Genomic DNA, 20181 nt, shown 5'->3' on the forward strand with positions numbered 1-20181 from the left:
AAAACTACCTTCTCAAAGAGGCCTCATCTCCCCCACTGCTAGTACTTTTCCTCTAAGATTACCTCAAATTTTTCCTCTGTATAGGTATATGGGTGCATATATACATATATAATATGTACATATGCATATTCATATATACATATATATATACATGTGTATATATAGTTAGCATGTTATTTCTACTATTAGAATATAAGTTCATTGAATTCAGAGTGTTTTTTTTCTTGTATTCCTAGTGTTATATGGTGTCTTACACAAATATATACAAGAAGTGCTTCTTAAATGCTTGTTGACTTGACCTGACTTGAAAAGGTGTTCCAAATTGTTGAAATCTCCCACCTCTATTGTATCATGCCTCTGTGCCAGGTTTCGGACATGTTTTTGAAACTCATTCATTTCATCCTATGTCTGGTTGGTTGCATAGCCTCACCAAATAATCTCTTCCCCTCCACCATTGTTATTCATCATATACTCTCTATCACTGGGAGTCACTGGCACCTTAAAACCAGTTGTTTCGGGCAGGTGGGGCTCCTCAGCCTTGGTAGGCAACTCTCCTAGGGGAAGGAAAACCCTGATTTTAAACCGACGCTGCCTTGCGGCTATACCCATTTTTAGGAAAAGTTTTGGGAGTTAACCTCGAGGAAAAATCAGGAGTCGGAGTCCCTTAGGCAGTTGGAGGTTGGACATCACATCCCTCTGGCAACTCCTGCGGGGCATTGGTGCCAAATTGTACTGGCTCTGCCTTTCCTTTGGATCCACCAGTGTCACGGAGAGAGAAAACCTGCTGCATGGGCAACCGCTTGTTTTCCATATTGATCTGCCCAGGCCAGCACCCTGGAGAGGACACTCCAGCTACTCCTCATGGGGTACTATGCTCTGTGGCTCTTCAGGGGGCTGATCCATGGTCGTCAGCGACTGGTGGAAGCCTACTGCTACTACTACTACTACTACTACTACTACTACTACTACTACTACTACTACTACTACTACTACTCTCTATCATACTTCTCTGGTCCATTAATTTCCTTATGGAATTATATTATTCTTATATACAATGCTGCTTTACTGCTCTTTTATTTATTTATTTTTCTTTTGAATAAAGTATACAATTCTGTTGTCCTATTCCAGTTATGAATTAGATCTCACCAAGTCTCAATAAATATATGAGGTCAAATTTACTGTCTTGATAATTTCATATATATAATTTATACATGTGTGAGTATACACATATACTGACAAAATGGCAGTATACATTTTACATATAATTATTATGTATAAGATTTTAAATTATGTTGTTCAGCCATTTCAGTCATGTTCAACTCTCTGTTACCCCATTGGGGTTTTCTTGGCAAAGATACTAGAGTGGTTTGCCATTTCCTTCTCCAGCCCATTTTACAGATGAGGAAACTGAGGCAAACAGGGTTAAGTGACTTACTAGGGTCATGCAGCTAGTAAGTGCTGGAAGCCAGACTTGAATTCAGGAAGATTAATCTTCCTGACTCCAGGCCCAGTGCTCTGTTCACTGTGCCACATGTATGAAAAGATTATCCCACTTTGTAAAATTACACAGGTTAAAGTACTTTTTATTTCCTTGAATTAAATATATCCCGTGTTGGATAACTTCTATATCCATGTGCAGAAGAGCAGTTGAGGATATGGCAGGAAGTGGTAGTGACCTGCACGTGTCATTTCATCATTATAAGAATTTCTTGTAGTGGAAACTCAAAACCTTTTCTCTTTGCAGATGATAAATCATCTGCAAGTAAATAGTCAGAGACAGTTGCATGGGGATACTGAGGAGTTATGAGGGTTTAAGTGTCTTGTCCATGGTGGCTCATGTAATTGATGCTGAAGCAGTGGTTGAATCAGCCTTTCCACACTCTTAAGTCTGATCCCCCATTCGTTCTATGTGAAACCTCTTTCTGTCTCCCCTAAGGAATGACTAGCCAGAGGAGCAGACCTTTTAGAATATTTATGCCTGCCTTTAAAAAGAGGGATAATTATTTGGATGAAAGCTGCATATAATTTCTATTTCCAGAGAGACTTCAGTGACATTTTAGAATGAGTATGACTACATTCCTAGACTTGTACATATTGATTTCCCCTCTCTTACACCAAGGATATAGCTGCATTTCATTCACTGCTTTCTTATAAAGCTTTCTTAACAAACTGATTGTCATTGGAGAAGACTCTGGGAAATCATCCATAATGTGGTTTAGAAATTTAAGTTCTGCTGAAATTTAAATTGTAATGAAAATATGAAAATAGATAGAAATTAGATGGGTTGTTATCAATGGCTTAGAGCAGAAAGTGAAAGAAGGGGCTGAGAAGCTGCTGAAAAATCTCTGCCTTTCTTCTTGTTTGTGACGGAGTATCAAGAGGATTTATCACTACCTTTTGCCAGTGAAGGTAAGAGTTTTTTTTCCCCTTGTTATCATTGTTATGCTCATTCCTTTTATGATTTTGTTTGAATATATGCTTTACATTTTTTTCATAATATTCAAGCCACTGCTTTTATTGGGTCTTTCATTTACCATTTTAGGTTTATACAACAAATCTTAAATCAACAGATTGTAGGTACATAAGAAAGTCATCATCTTTAAGCCATAAATATTTTTGTTTTGTTTCAGGAAACAGAACGGCCCCTCCATCCTCTAAGGATCTTGAAAGCCCTGAGAACAGCTCCAGCCAGCTAGAAGACTCTGGGTGTGATGTGTTAAGTGAGAATAGAACTGATCCTTCAGAACTGTCTCAGAATGTTGAAGAGAGTTTTACTTCATCTTCTGAAATTTCTGTGTATCAGCTGCCCATTGTGAAAAGTCATTGTGCCCTCCAAGAAAAAACTTTATCTTCTCACTTACAATTTTTGCAACATGTGCTTGAACTGAAGAATTTAACAGAATCTGGTAGTTTGAAAACAGATTTAAACAAGTTTGAAAGTGACTGTTCCACAGTATCTGATTCTGTTTTTCGGTTGCTTGATGGCTTGATAACTTTTTACAGTGACCCTAAACTTCCTTTCTCAAACTTTTTGACAGAAGCAGTTTTTATTTTGACTAGGTTAATCGATGATTGTAATTTGTCTAATCACATACTTAAAAAATGTTTCAAGAAGCTGGAAGAATTTGAAAAAACTCTAGTGCAGGTTATTTTAAGGACCAGCAGTATTAATCGGGTAAGTAGTATATTATTACATTATTACATTAAAGTTAAAATAAAATGTCAAGAATGAGTTTAATTGATAATCCTAGACATGTGTTATGCAGGTCCTTTCTCTGAAATGGATCTACCTTATGGTCCAAAAATCCTTCCTGTGTTTCCTTAATTAAGATAAAAGTGTGTTTTTTTGTTTTTGTTTTTGTTTTTTTAGTAAGACAATTGGGGTTAAATGACTTGCCCAGGGTCACACAACTAGTAAGTGTTAAGTGTCTGAGGCCGGATTTGAACTCAGGTACTCTTGACTCCAGGGCCAGTGCTCTATTCACTGTGCCACCTAGCTGCCCCAAAACTGTGTTTTTAAAAATTAATTGCTATGAAAAAAAAATTAATTGCTATGGCTATTGATACCAGTTTTGGTTAAGCACATATGTCGTGGTAGAGAAAGTAAGGAGAGAGAGCTTCATCTGTAGAAAAGCTCCAAAAGACCAATCCTGTCTTTCAGAGAGACAGCACGTGGTCTCAAGGAAACCTAAGGGAGTTTACAAGACCTATGCTTTCCTAAGAGGGAAAGCCAAGCCAAGACTGCGACCAGAGAGAGCTCTTGGCCTCTTCTGAGAGTTTTATCCTCTTTTGATAGAAGTGGGTCATTAGATAATGATCAAAGCTAATTGGTTAACATCATTCAATTCTATTGGTTGACATGACTTGAAGGTGGTCTACATTAAAAATGAACTCTACAGATGACATCAGGGAGAAGAATGTAAAAGATTCTCACTGAAGTTACTAAAGGCCAAGTCTGTTATCTAGGTGTGGTTTGATCCCATCAGTCTTTCACTGAACTAGATAAAAGAATCTCTCTCCATTTCTTTTGCTCCCTTGGGTTTGTACCAGATCAAGAACAGGACTTTCTGGAGTGGGGGGAGAAAGCACTGAGACTAAGACTCATCTCTGCGTCCCCCCAAGAAATTATTAATTATTTCCTCACATTCCCCAGCACCAATCAGTATATCCTGTTATCATCCATTACACCCTTGAGCATGCCAATTCACCATCTCCCCCCGCCATTTTTGTTGCTTCCCCCTACCAAATTTCCGATATTAATTTCTTTTCTAGAGCTAGTTATTTCATTACTTATTACAGTAATCTCTTTACTGTTTGTTGTTTTCAGTCATGTCTGACTCTTAGGGACCCCATTTAGGGTTTTCTTGGCAAAGATACTGGAGTGGTTTGCCATTTCCTTATGCTCCTTTTAGTGCAGCAAACAGGGTTAATTGATTTGTCAAGGGTCATATGACTTGTAAGTATCTGAGGCTGGATTTGCATTCATGTCTTCCTGACTCTAGGCCTAGTGTTCTATACATTGTACCATCTTAAATGCCCATTTTATGGACTACCCAAAAGTAAACAAAGTCTCAATTCCTAAAAGTTTTAATGGTTTTTCAGCTTAATGGCTCTACAACATTGAAATCTCTCATATTGTGCTGTCATATTATGACTAATAGCTATAAACTTGGTTTTTCCTTTCCCTCTCATTAGATTGTAACCTCTTGAGGTCAAATACAATGTCTTAATTTCCTTTATTACTGCCTTAATAACTAGTACAGTGGTACAAATAGCAGGTATTCCACAAATGGACTGATAGACTGTGGGAAATAAGCCATACATTAAACACATTGTATTTCTTTTCTTTGTCATTCATTAAGCATTACTGAAATAGGCAAGCCCCAAGTTCTATTCTGTTGCAACATTTAACCCATCTTCCCCCCCCCCACTTAAAGATAGCATCATTTTCCCTCCTTTTATTGTTGTATTTTCCTTGGTCTCTGCTTCCTTCATTTGGACAATATTAAATACCTTAAATTGACAACTAAGAAACAATTGAAGTGGATACAGAAAGAATGAATTGTCTGTTTCAGCCCTATCTTGGAAATTGTGTTTTCACCCAAGGAAAACTGCTATCTATTGATTTTTAAAATGTAATGTTAATATTTGCTTTTATTGAGTTCATAATCTATCCCTTAAGTAATTTTCATTTTTATATAAATATTCAAATATTGGCTAAGTTTTCAAAGATCCCTTTAGTTGATGAATTCATTCTATATCTGTGTTCATTTTTTTGTTTTTGTTTTTCTTTTTTCAGTTAAGCCATTATAGTGATAGACACTGTGCAATAGAATAGAAACAGCATAATGGAGTTTTTTAGCAGTTGTGAAAATATTTTACTTTTTGTAGAATCTTTTTCTGTTCTCATCATACCCCATCACTGTGTCACAATTACAAAAGATAAAATTGACTTCTCATTGCTCTTTTTAGATAAAGATGAAAAACTCAATTACTTCATGATATTTTGCCATTTTCCTACTTTGTGCCTTGGTTTTTTATTTTATTCTTCTGAAACAATTTAAAACACATTTGACATGATGTAAAATTCCAATAGTTGGGTGAGTTTTATTATTCATCAGACACAATAGGAAAAAAACAAAACTGTGGTTGTGTCAGGGGGTGGGGGGGGGCTTGCCTCTGTCTATGTGTATAAACAGTTCTCTGACGAGAACAACAATAAAAAAATCTTATAGAGGTGAGCCTGAATTCTGGGAGACTATGCAAAGCTTACATAAACTCTGATTCTAACAATATGGACAGGATTAAAGCATGGGCTTTATTTTAGAGGCAACTAGAGGTGCAGTGGATAGATTACTGAGTCTGGAGTCAGGAAGACCTGATTTGAAATGTAGAATCAGACATTTACTATCTGTATGACCCTTGGAAAGTCACATAATTGCTGTTTGCCTCAGTTTCCTCAACTGTAAAATAGGAATATTAATATCACCTACCTTGCAGGGTTGTTATAAGTATCAAATAAATGATATTTGTAAAAAGTGCTCAGTCTGTCTGCTATCCAAAAAAACAATTAGCCACATGAAGGGAGGCTTGTTAGGGGTAGCCATTAGGCAATGGCCTTTTTTGGACATGGTGAATTTGAAAATGATAAAAATGGAAAACAATTGCATTTTGTGCAGTCTCCTTCTTCTCTTGAAGCAGTTTGATATAGTGTGGAGTCAGAAAACCTGGGTTCAGATACCTCTTCTGTTGCTTACTACCTTTGTGAACTTGGACAAATCACTCAACCTTCCTGTGCTTCTGTTTCTTCATCTGTAAAATATGAGTTGGATTAGGTGGCCTCTGAGGTTTCTTTATGGTTTTAGTTCTATAATTATAATACTAAGTACCTATATCATTTTTTCTGTACTGCTGGTAGAAGAGTGTTGAGGATTTTAAGAATCACAGTGGTTAGGTCGTCTTTAAGCAACAGTTTAGCTGCTGTTACTCTTGGTCTTTGTTTTTTTGTTTGTTTTTGTTTTTTGCAGGGCAATGAGGGTTAAGTGACTTGCCCAGGGTCACACAGCTAGTAAGTGTCAAGTGTCTGAGGCTGGATTTGAACTCAGGTCCTCCTGAATCCAGGGCTGGTGCTTTATCCACTAAGCTACAAACTGTTGTTACTCTTAAGGAAAGAGGGAACTAATGGAAAAAAGCCAGTCTCAGAGCCAGGGATAGCTGGAATCAAGTCCTGACTCTGACACATACTACTTCTGGCACCCTGGGCAAGATATAGAATCTCTTAGTGCTCCAGGCAACTTTTAAGACTTTAAGTTGCAGATATTGTACTAACCTGCATTAATGGAGGGAAATCCCTCATTTTGTGGTTCTCTGTATCAATGAAATCACAGGTTCAGGACCTGTCCTTACTTCTGATGTAGAATCTTTGTCCAATAACCATTGATTTGTTGTTCTACCAAAAGTACTAAACCCAATCCACATCTTCATTCTTCTTCATTTGTTTAGTCATGTCTGGTTCTTCATGACCCCATTTGGGGTTCTCTTGGCAGAGATACTTCATTGGTTTTCCATTTTCTTCTCTACCTCATTTTACAGATGAGGAAACTGAGGCAAACAGGGTTAAATGACTTGCTCAGAGTTAGTAAGTATCTGAGGCCAGATCTGAATTCAGGAAGATGAGTCTTCCTGACTTTAGGCTCAGTGCTCTGTCTACTGTGCCACCTACCTGTTCCATTTTCATTCTTACTGTAAGTTAAAAAAAAAACAGTAAAAAAAAATTTTCAAGCAAATGGAGAGATAGCTTTCTTCAGGGAAGCAAATAAAGGAATTGTTTAAGTTAGTTTCATTGTGTGCACAAAAAATAAGAAAGATAATTTTGTGGGAGCCCTGGCTGTGTTGCCAGAAATGCCCATAAAAAGGATAATAACATAGACCATGAAGATAATTGAAGCTTATTCACCAATGTCTATTTCAGAGGATGAAGTAGAGGAATTTGATGAAAAATTTGACAAAATGCTTCATACTAAGGCAGTATGCACCTTAATATCACTGCTGAAATAAGTGCCAGAAAAAAGCAGAACATGGCAGAGGTGATAGGGAAGCAAGAAACAAAAGAGGGCAGATACTTACTTATTACTCTGATGGTTTACGCTTGTGAATACTTTCTTCAAGAATAGAAGCATACGGTTCTGATATGATGAGCACCATCATCACTCCTTTCCGCCAAATGCTATTGGCTATATCTAATTGGGAAGAAGTGATTGGAGATAGTAGTTCCATAATCTGCTATGTACAATTGTGTCATTGATTTGTTAAAGCAGCTTCAAATTCGATTCAAAATTAAAAGGTTAAGATAAATAGAAGTAGAATGCTATCACATTTACAGACTTATTTGTTTAAATGAGGTTTTGACTCTTTAGCAATAGACAAAAGTAAAGAGCCCCAACTATGACTTTGCAAAAAAGTTTTCCTAGTAAAACGCTCTGTAGAGCCCAGAAATCATCTTAGCCAGTAGTCTGTTTTTCTTGTCAACTAGATAGGCATGGAGCCAAGCGAAATATTGGTTTAAAGTGTAAACTCATTTGCAAAATATTGTAAAGGGGTGAAAAGGTGGGAGCCAGAGGGCAGTAGCAAGATGGGATTGAAGGCCATTATAGGAGGAGAAAATATATTAATTACCATGAAGATTCTAATCATTCAGGAAAGTAGAGTGGGCAAATTCAGCCTCTGTTGTGATGAAGAGATTATGCCGGGGTGGCTAGGTGGCGCAGTGGATAAAGCACCAGCCCTGGATTCAGGAGTAACTGAGTTCAAATCTGGCCTCAGACACTTGACACTTATCAGTTGTGTGACCCTGGGCAAGTCACTTAACCCCATTGCCCTGCAAAAAAAAAAAAAAAAGTGATTTTGCCTTTGATCCAGGGCTCATAGTAACAATGAGACTTGACTTCAAGGTCAAAACAATATTACTTGATGGAAATAAAACTAAGCTTTTAATATGAGATAGTGCTTGTCAAGAACAGTTGTCAGCACTGATACCTGAACCTATGTTCTATTTGATTATGATGTCACAACAAGAGGCATTTTATTCATTTGGACAATGTGTTAAATGAATAAGAAATATAATACTTGAAGAATGATCAGTCAATCAAGCAAGCATTTATTTAGCAGCTAGTTATGTAACAGGCAGTGATAAGTGTTGGCAATACAAATAAATGAAACTTTTCTCTCAAAGATTATATTCTAATGACAGAGACTGCTTGTATATTTATAACAGGGGAAGAGAAGGAAGGAAATCATTTATTTTGTGCTCACTACAATGCTAATCACTTTTTACAAATATTATTTTTTGAACCTTACAACAACCCAGCAAGTTAGGTGTTATTAATAGTCCAATTGTACAGTTGAAACTGAGGCAAATAGCAATTGTGTCACTTGTCAAGGGTCATACAGTGAGTAAATATCTGAAGCTAAATTTCAAATCAGGTCTTCCTGACCCTAGACCTAGTGCTTTATTCATTGTGCCAATAGTCCTCTATAAAACAGCCAGTATATTTTCTGGCCTTACTACTAGAACAAGTCCAGATACTTCTCCTTCTGAGAGTCCTAAGGGTGCCCCTGAGGGCTTAGGGTATCTCTTCTCTACCACAATCAGCTTGATCCCCAGTTCCATGTAGTTCCCCCAATATTGTTAACTACCGGTGACTAGAATCCCAATTCCACTTAACCTCTTAACATAAATTAGGTTATAGAAAGGGAGATTTACTCTGAAGATAGAGCAATATCAGAAGAATAAACATTTCCCTCCAGTACCTCAGGGGAACACTCTCTCTGTTAACCTTCTCAGTCTCTGGGGAGACTAGGCTCAGATTTAGCACAAAATCTTTATAGCATTGGTTATATCAAGTTCCCATCCAAATGTATTATCACTACTTGATGAGTTGAGTCCTCATCCTAGCTTTTGCTGGGCTGGCTCTTTTATGGTATCAGTACATTAGATTTATTGATAAACCTCACAAGGACTTAACTCTCAGAAGTCTGGACCTCAGCTGACTCCCTCTTCTGAACTTTTGTAACTCACAGGTCTTCACCTCCAATTTTCTTCACCTCCAAAGAAAAGAACAACGTAATTCAGTCAATTAACTGTGACCCATATTCATGGAACCACACATTGGCCTTGGAAAGAAAGTAGTAGGTTTATCCCTACAAAGAGGCCAAACCAAAGGAAAAGAGATGCTGAGGCTTTTGGTTACACCTTTAGAATATACTCCCAACTAATCAAGAGGACTCTTCCTCATCACATGTTTAACAGACCAGAATCAGTTGCAGAATGACCGTGCATGTTCCAGTCACTTCAGAGCACTTCCATTATGTCATTGCAATTCTCTTGGATGCTATCTCCCAATATCCTTCCTTAATGGGTGTTGTGTCAGCAGTATCCCTTACATGCTCATAGATGCCAGACTCATTGAACAATTTATATAAGTAATTGCAAATACAAATGAAGTAAATACAAGGTAAGGAAAGAGATCATTAAAAATTGGGGGAATCAAGAAAGACTTCATTTAGAAAGTAATGTTTAAGTAGCGTCTTGAAATAAGTGAGAGATTTGTAAAACTAATGTGAGTAGTGACTACTATTTAGGTTTCAGAGGCAGTCAGCGCAAAGGCATAGATTGCAGATTGCCTGTTCTGGGTTCCTCATACAACAGTATATCTAGATGGATTGTGGAGTATAGGGAATTAAATATTGTATAATGAATATGGAAAGGTATATTAGGCCCAAGTTGTGAAGGGTTTTTAAAAGCCAAAGAGTTTATCATTAATCTTAGAGGCAATAAGGAACCCCTAGAGCTTACTGAGTAAAGGGAGTCAGATCTAGGCTTAAGAAAAGTAATGTATTTGTTAGCTGTGTGGACCATGGACTAAAGTGGATAGAGACAAATTTTTTTAAACATTTTTATTTAAAGTTTTGAGTTCTAAATTCTATGCCTTCCTCACTCCTCCCTGAAATGATTAGCAATCAGATATGTTATACATGTGCAATTATGTACAAACATTTCCATATTAGTCATTAGTTGAAATCAAATAAAAGAAAAAAAAATGAAAGAAAGTAAAAAATAGCATCCTTCAGTCTGTATTAAATAAATATTCTCTTTCCCTGGAGGCAGATAGTGTGCTTCATCATTAGTCCTTTGGGATTGTCTTGGATTATATTGCTGGGAAGAGCTGAGTCATTCACAGTTCTTCATGGTACAATACTGCTGTTACTGTGTATGATGTTCTTCTGGATCTATTCACTTTCCTATGCATCAGTTCATGTAAGTCTTTGCAAGTTTTTCTGAAATCATCCTGCTTGTCATTTATTACAGCACAAAAATATTCCTTTACAATCATATACCATAGCTTGTTTGGACATCCCTTTGATTTCCAGTTCTTATCTACCACAAAAATAGCTCCTATAAATATTTTTATACAAATAGGTACTTTTGCCTTTTTTGGGATGTCTTTGGGACACAGACCTAGCCATGGTATTGCTGGATCAAAGGTTGCTGTGCAGAATTTTTGGATTAGTTCACAACTAAAATGGAGAGAAACTTGAGACAGGACATTGAAATAGGAGATGAGAATCTGAACTAATGTGATGTCTGTGTGAATAGCAAGAAGGGAAGAAATGTAACTAATACGTGCGTAGGTAAAGATGGCATGACTTGATGACAGGATATTTGGGCTTCAGAATAACATTGAGTTTACAACCTTAAGAGATTGAAAGAATGGCACTCTGTATAGAAATAGGAAAGTTTTACAGCACTGAGTGTTTTGGAGAAAAGCAAGTGTTTTCTTGTTTGAACGCGTTAAGTTTGAAATGTGTAATAAGTAATAGGTAATGTAGAACTGTGTAAGTTAGGCAAGATCTGCCTCTTGGAATTTTTTTCCCTTCCTTCTGGATTCAACTTATTCTCTACTGTTAGTAATCTCTATCCCTCTCTGACATTAGGTAGTTGTCACAGTGGAAAGAATGTTGTGCTTGGAGTCAGAAAGACCTGAGATCAAATTTATCCTCAGATACTTACTAGCTATGTAACCCTGGCCAAATCATCGTCTGACTATAGTTTCCCTCAATTTCCTTAACTATAAAATGGGGATAATAGTATCACTTATATCCCTGGATTGTTGTGAGGATCAAATGAGAACATTTGTAAAGTATTTAGCACAGTGCTTGGCACAAAGTAGATACTTAATGTTTCTTTCTTTCCTTCTTTCCTTCTTTCTTTCCTTCCTTCCTATATTGTTCATATAACTGGGACCTGATACAGAGATACGTGAGTCATTTATATAGAGATGGTTATGAAACCCAGGGGAGTCAGTGAGGTCACCAAGTCATGGAGTGCTGAGAAAAAAGAGAAGAATACCCAGAAGAGAGTGTTTTAGAACTTCCACAATTAGGAAAGCACATTATGTGGGTAATGAGCCAGCCAAGGATTTTGAGAAGAAAATACCTACTTAAAATGCTAATTTTAATCAATAGCCAAAATTGGGAAGTTGAGAGAAATGAAAAGTTGAAATTCGCTCAAGGGTTCAATGTTATTTAGAGATACTAGTGTAAAAATTGCTTATGGTGTTCAGTGTGCCTTTGAAAAAACTTGTAGAAAAGATATTTTAGAACAAAGTGGATTTCCATTGATTGAGGATTCCTAAACAAGTTATAGTTCATGAAGGTGAATGGTGTGTTACTGTGCTTAAATAAATGATGAATAAGACAAATACAGAGAAGAATAAAAACTGACATGTTCCGTTGCAGAGTGAAGTAAGTAGAGGCAAAAAAGGTAATATGCACAATGATGAAACAATGTAAATGAAAATAGCAACCAGAATTTTTTTAAATGAATGTTACAAAATTACAAAGAACATCTCCCAAAAAAGAGATATGTGAACGTACCTCAATACCACATCTTTACAGAGTTTCATGGGGGTGGAGCTTTGCATATATTTTTCAGACATTTTGTTATATGATTGAATTTGCTGTGTTATTTTTTCTCTTCCTCTTTTTCTTTTCTTTTTTCCCCCCTTAAAATTGTATTTTTATATGAAATGGCTCTCTCAGAAGAGGAAGAGTCAGGGAGGGATACTAGGAGAAATTCTGGTCAGGTAAAAACAAAATATATCAATAAACTTTTTTTTTCAAAGATTTTTCTAACCCCTGAATTGAGTGAAATCTGATAAAGAAAATAAGAAAATAATTGCACTATCAAATAAGGAAGAAAGCATGGACCAACCTTTGGGGTATATGCTGTATGTTAGAGAATTTGGAATAGGTTTTTTTGTGTTTGGAGCAGCTAGGTAACACAGTGGTATTGTGCTGGGCCTGAAGTCAGGATGACTCATCTTTCTGAGTTCAAATATGGCCTCAGACACTTAGCAATTATGTGACCTGGACAAGTCACTTAATTCTATTTGCCTTAGGTCTTCATCTATAAAATGAGCTGGAAAAGAAAATGGTAAACCATTCTAATATATTTGCTAAGAAACTCCAAATGAATTTAGGAAGAGTCAAACACAACTTAAATGACTGAACAACAACATTTTTTTAAATTTATTTTATTATGTAGTGGCATCTTTCTATATAGGGCTCCCCAAGTTTTAGTGTAATTTTTTTATTTTTTTATTTTATTTTTCTGGGGCAATGGGGGTTAAGTGACTTGCCCAGGGTCACACAGCTAGTAAGTGTCAAGTGTCTGAGGCCGGATTTGAACTCAGGTACTCCTGAATCCAGGACTGGTTCTTTATCCACTGCGCCACCTAGCTGCCCCCTTTTAGTGTAATTTTAAGCTACTAAAACTTCAACTCTTAAATTTATTCAGCTACTTAAGCTACTAAAGCTTAAAGCTACATTGAGAATTTTGAAACACCCTACATATATATTCTTTAACCATTATTTTAGATACCTTAAAATTTGCATATTTGTTTCACATATTTAATATATCAATGTCTTTGCCAAGAAAACCCCAAATGGAATCACAGAGTTGGATACGATGACTGAACAATACTGAAACATGCTTGCCTTCATGATATAAATCTAATTTAGTCATAGTACACGATCTATATGACATATTGATGTAGTCTCTTTTCTAGCATTTTATTTAAAATATTACAGGTGCAGCTAGGTGGTGCAGTGGATAGAGAACTGGCCCTGGATTCAGGAGGACCTGAGTTCAAATCCGGCCTTAGTCGCTTGACAATTACTAGCTGTGTGACCCTGGGCAAGTCATTTAACCCCAATTGCCTTACCAAAAAATAAATAAATATTTTCTTTAGATAGTTCACTTATTTAATTTCTTTTCCTATGATAGGTTTATTTAAGTATTCCATTTTTTCTGTTAATATGTACATTTTATATTTTTGTAAATGTTTTTCCATTTCATTTAGATTGTCACTTTTATTGCCATGTAACTGGGCAAAATAGTTTCTAACAATTGCTTTAATATCATCTTAAGTTGTAGTGCATTCACCCTTTTCATTTTTGGTAGTGGTAATTTGATTTTCTTTTTGTAATCAAATTAACCAATGCTTTACATATATGTATGTGTGTGTATGTGTATGTATATATGTATGTATGTACATATACATAATTGATTTATTGATTAATTGAATTTTTAACTTTTCATTTCATTACCTTCTTTGATTTTATGAATTTATATTTTGTTGTTAAATTGGGGATTTTCAATTTGTTCTTTTTCTAGTTGTTTTTTTCCCCTTGTGTTCCCAATTTCAACTCTTTCTCCCTTTTATTGATGAAAGCATTTAGAGATCTCGATTTTCCCTAAGTATTACTTTGACTGCCTCCCATAAATTTTGGTATATTGTCTCATTGTTATCATTACCTTTCTTGATGTTATTGATTTGTTCTATGATTTCTTCTTTGACCCACTCATTCGTTAGGATTAGATTATTTAGTTTATAATTAGTTTTTAATTTATTCTCCCAAGGCATCTTTATTGAATGTAATTTTATTGTATTGTGCTTCCAAAAGGATGCACTTAATTTTTCTGCTTTTCTGCATTTGTTTGTGAGGTTTTCATGCCCTAATTTATGGAAAGTTTCTGTGAAAATGCCATGTACAACTAAGAAAATGGTACATTCTTTTATATTCCCATTCATTTTTCTCCAGCACATTTTCATGCCTAAATTTTCTAAAATTCTATTCACCTCCTTAACTTCTTTCTTATTTTGTGTTTCTATTTATCTACTTCTGAGATGGGTAAATTGAGTTCCCCTTCTAGTATAGTTTTATCATTTATATCCTTATGTAAATTATTTAAATTTTCCTTTAAGAATTTGGATGCTATGCCATTTGGTGCATATATGTTTAGTATTGATATTACTTCTCTTTCTATGGTACTTTTTAGTAGGATGCAGTTTCCTTGATTATCTCTTTTAATTGGGTCTATTTTTGCTTTTGCTTTTGCTTTGTCTGAGATAGTGATTGCTCCTCCTGCCTTTTTTACTTCAGGGGAAGCATAAGAGATCCTTCTCCAGCCCTTTATTTTAATTTTGTGTGTGTTTCTGTTCCAGGTATGTTTCTTATAAATAATATATTGTTGGATTCTGGTTTTTAATCCACTATTCTATCTGCATCCATTTTATGAATGAATTCATCCCATTCACAATCAGTTATGATTGTTAACTATGTATTTCCCTTCATCTTATTTTTTCTTGTTTATACCCTTCTTTCTCTTTTTTATACTTTCCTTTCTCAGAAGTCTGTTTTGGTTTTGACCACTGCTTCTCTTATTTAGCCCTCCTTTTTTCACAGCAGCCCCCCCTCTCCCCAGTGCCTTATCCAGTTTCTTCTACTTCCCTATTGGGTAAGATTCTATACATAGCTGAGTGTGTGTAAATACATATATAACATACATATGTGTATGTATAGAAACATTTATGTATGGGTAGATAGCAGCTAGGTGGCACAGTGGGTAGAGGGCCAGGCTTGAAGTCAGGAAATTCTTATCTTCCTGAGATCATATCTGTCCTCAGACCTGCTTAGTAGCTGTGTGACCCTGGGTAGGTCACTTAACCCTATTTGCTTCTGTTCCTCATATGTAAAATGAACTGGACAAAGAAATGGCAACCATATCCACTTTGATATATCCATCAGGCATTTGGAGATATGATACTGGAATTTAGAAGAGAGCCCTAGTCAGGATATATGAATCTATAAGTCATTTAGGTAGTTGATAAATAAATCCTTAGAAGCTTATGAAGTATCCAACTTAATGAGCTAGTTTACAGAGTATACTGTTAAGCCAGTATAGAAAGAAAAAAATATAAGATGGCTCAGGACAGAGACTTGGGGTATACTCACAATCAGAAATAGGTGGTAAGTTTGAGACAGGTGAGGAGATTAATCAGTGATCAGAAAGGAAGGAGTTGGAATTGAGGATAGAGGGTGATTATCAGTGCAGAATGCTGACAAAAATTCAAGAAATATGAGAATTGAGGAAGGATGGATACATTTAGCAGTTAAGGGACATTGTTCACTTTTGAAAGAATCATTTCTATTGAGAGTGAAGTGAGAAACCTAATTGCAGAGGGTTTAGCATAGAGAAAAAAGAAAGTAGAGATAGTAAGTATGAACAGCTTTTCCAAAAGTTCAGTTTAGAAAGGGACAAGAGAAATAGAATGAGGGCTTATTCATCAAACATTTAATACCACCTCTTAAGAAAAACTGAATTCAGTTTTATTGAAATACTGAGCCTTCTTAATTTAAACTTGAAAAATATGAAATTTTTACATAAAAAGACCAGATAAAAGGATTATATACAAAACTATGAATCTTTTATATAGCCTGTTTGTTTAAGTACAAATTATGGTTAACAATGTAGTATTGGCACTACCCTCCTTGTCCAGGCCTCCTTCTGAACTTCCTTCTGCTTTGTTTTGTGTATTTTTAAAACATTTCCTTTAAACTTTTTTCCTTTTCTTTGTTTTTTCATTCTTCACTAACCTCTCATTCTTGCCAAATGACATTCCACCCCTCAACAAAAGCCTTATCTTGTATAGCCAAGCAGAGCAAGTTCAAATATTAGTCATGTATAAAAATAGATTTCTAATTTTGTACCATCATGTGACTACAAGGAGTTTGTAAGCATGCTTCATTATTATTATTTTGGAGTTAGGATGGGTCATGCATTTATGAACTTTCTATGTCTTTCAGAATTGCTTTCTCTTTAAAATGTTACATTCATTGTATAAATTGTCCTCTTGATCTCATACACTTAGAACCATTTGATGGGTATATGTGCAGGTTTGACTAAATCAGGCCTTTTCCTTTTTCACAATACAGTTATATACGAGAATTTGGTCAGTCATTCCCCAATTGATAGACACTCATTATGTTTCTAGTTCTTTGTTACAACAACAAAAATATTTTAAAATGTTAAATATATGTATCTCTTTGGGTTTATAGTATTGATACTGCTTGGTGCCACAATTTAATGTTGTTGGGGGCATAGTTCCAAATTACTTTGACAATAGTTGTACCAATTCTTAGGTTCATAGTGTGCTTAACCTCTTATAGCATCTGGAACAACTGTCATTTTCTTTTCCTTTTTTCCTTTTGTCAGTTTTGATAACCTGATCAGTGAGAAATGGAATTTTAGATTTATTTTTATTTTTGATTCTTGAATTATCAATTTGAAGTATTTCATATGGTTATCGTTAGCTCTTTTTTGTAAATTGCCTATTCATATCTTTTGACCATTTATCTACTGTGGAATAGAATTTAATTTTATGTATTTTGATAAACTCCCCATTTGGATATCAGATTTTTATCAATGAAATTGGTTAAAAATGTTTCTCTATTAACTCTTTCCCTTTTAATTCTGAATTGATTTTGTATAAAACTATTTATTTTATGGGTTCCTTTTATTGTTTATGATCATCTCTAAACCTTGTCTACTCAAGGAGTATCTTCTTCCAATCTTCACACATATCTCTAGTCATGAAAGTTAATTTCCTTCCTTCTCTAATTTGTTTAGGTTATGATCTCTTATAACCAAATCACATATCCATTTGGAGTTTATCGTGATAAATATAGAGTGAGATTAGAATGAGCCTGATTTCTCTCATTTAGCTTTCCAGTGTTCTCAGCAGTTTGTTGTTAAATAGTGAATCCTATTCCTTGTCAGTACTTGGGTTTCTCTGAGGTTATATTTAATTTTTTGGAGGGGTCCTATAAACCTATATGGGGTATAAGGAAGGTTCCTGAGATAATATTATGATTTCATTTATTATAAACATGGCCCAATTGTAAATAATTAATAAGTCTCAGACTCTTTCTCTTCTTTTATCTTTCTAAAGAGTGTCTTATACTTATTCATTTAATTCCAGTGTGTCTGATAAGTTAACTCCTAACTCCTGTATTAAATGTAGTTATTTTAAGGGGAAATTATTTTTCCACCTCTGCTGACTTATGTTGGTAATAGGCAGAAAGGATATATGAGTCTCATGGGTTCCTTTTTTCAACTTGCTATTTTACCAAAGTTATTGTTTCCATTTGTTTTAGTTGAATTTCTACTTGTTTTTTAAGTAAGCAGGGTTAAGTCACTTGCCAAGTTTCACCTAACTATTAAGTGTCTAATTGCACTCTGGTCTTCCTGACTCTAGTTCTGGCTTTCTATCCACTGTGCCACTTATTTTCCACTGATTTGGAAAATAAAAAAGTAAGAAATATTATTTATACATTTTTCTTGTTTTTAAAGAACATCAGGATGAAGAAGAAAATTAAAACTTAACTTCAAAGATGGTTTTTAATAAAACAAAGTATTGAAAGGAAACAAAACATCTACAAGAAAAGTGCTGAGTGGAATTTTATGCAGACATTCAGGCACATATGTGCACATAGAATTCAGACTTTGAATTTCACTGGCATTGTGACCTCTCACTGCAGACCTTCCTCTACAATGCCATTTGGCACCTTCTATGCAAATAGTCTTAGAGAGTTGCCTAGAGCATAGAATGGTGAACTGATTTTTGCTGACAGCAGTATGTGTCAGACACAGGACTTGAACCCAGGTTCTCTTGGCTCTGTAGCCACCATGTTGTACACTACCACATACTTCCTTTTATGTTGATTTATTTTACAAAAATTTGTTTATATATTACATTCCATAGTCAATAGTACATAGAAACTAATAAATGTAAGGGAAACCATGCTACAAGGTAGTCTCCCAATGACATTTTATGTATATGCAGGCATATGTGTATATTTTTTTATGATGTGAATGTTAATATTCAGGCTGCATAACAATTTTAAGCTAAATGTGATTTATGGCATAAGATTTTGCTTTCAATGATCCCAAGCTTCTCTCTTGTGGGGGAGGGGAAGAGAGAAATACTCTCAAAGGGATGTATGATTATGGATTTTGTAAAAATGCAATCACCAGGGGGGGCAGAGCCAAGATGGCAGAGGAAAGACATTAAATACACAGAGCTCCTGATACAGTAACCCCCAAAACAGCAATAAAAGAACCCCTGGAGCAGAAAAACCCACAAAAATATGAACTGAGATTATTTTTCAGCTATAGATAGATTAAAGGGGGCCGTGCTGGGCTACGAGTAAAGCATCTCACCAACAGAGACCCTGAGCACACCACCCCAGAGGAATTTACCCCAGAGCCTCTGAATCAGCTACAGCACCAGCATCTTCTAGAACTGAGAGTATGGTTGGGTGAGAGGGCTGAATGGCTGGCCAGGGTGGGGGAGGGAAAATGCAGGAGTATCAGTGGAACCTAGGGAGGAATTCGGCTGTCCCACCCCAGCAGGGAAACAGAAAGAAATCTTGAGTGGCAGGAGGCCCAGGTCAGGGAGGGGCACAGGTTCATCAAAGCTAAAAACCACCACAGCACTCTGCTGGTTGGTAAACTAGCAAGTTGGCTTGAGGTTATCTTCAGACCAGAGAACAGGCCATGGGAGAGAAAAACTTGCCCTCCCACAAAACAAAACACCTGGGACACTCTTAAACTGGGGATAGTAGTGTAGCTTAGAGGCAGGGCCCCCCAGGGGAGAGTTTAAAGTCAAGTAAAAGATGAGCAAGCAAAGAAAGTTTAGAATTTGAGAAAGATTCTCTAGCGACAAGGAAGACCAAGATGCATCCTTAGAAAAGGAAATCAACCACAGGGCTTTTATATCAAAAGTTTCAAAGAAAAATATGAACTGGTCTCAGGCCATGGAAGCTCTCAAAAGGGACTTTGAAGAGAAATTAGGAGAGAGAGAAGGAAGATGTAGAGAGAGGGAGGAAAGAATAGAAAGAGAAATGAGAGCAATGCAGAAGAGTCATGAGAAAGAAGTCAACAGTTTGAAAAGTCAAATGGAAAAGGAGATAAAAAAAGCTGATGAAAATAATTGCCTAAGAATTAGGATTGAACAAATGGAAGCTAGTGACCTTATTAGAAACCAAGACACAGTAAAGCAAGTCCAATTGAATGAAAAAATAGAGGGCAATGTGAAATATCTCCTTGGAAAAACAGTTGACCTGGAAAATAAATAAAGGAGAGAGAATTTGAAAATCATTGGACTACCTGAAAACCATGACCAAAATAAGAACTTAGACACCATCCTCCAAGAAATTATCAGGGAAAATTGCCCTGATATTCTAGAAGCAGAAGGTAAATTAGAAATTGAAAGA

The 20181-nt window shown here is 35.8% G+C and overlaps 1 protein-coding gene across 1 annotated transcript in view; it reads left to right on the forward strand.

The window, feature by feature from the left end:
- MEI4 (meiotic double-stranded break formation protein 4) overlaps positions 1-20181 on the forward strand; it is a 188961-nt gene that overhangs the window by 18380 nt on the left and 150400 nt on the right. Inside the window, exons 3-4 of the mRNA XM_044003435.1 lie at positions 2332-2409; positions 2631-3175. Coding sequence (XP_043859370.1) covers positions 2332-2409; positions 2631-3175 — 623 coding nt within the window. The remainder of the gene's footprint in view (positions 1-2331; positions 2410-2630; positions 3176-20181) is intronic.

The sequence above is a fragment of the Dromiciops gliroides genome, chromosome 4 (assembly GCF_019393635.1).
Source record: "Dromiciops gliroides isolate mDroGli1 chromosome 4, mDroGli1.pri, whole genome shotgun sequence".
In the NCBI taxonomy this organism is placed as follows: domain Eukaryota; kingdom Metazoa; phylum Chordata; class Mammalia; order Microbiotheria; family Microbiotheriidae; genus Dromiciops; species Dromiciops gliroides.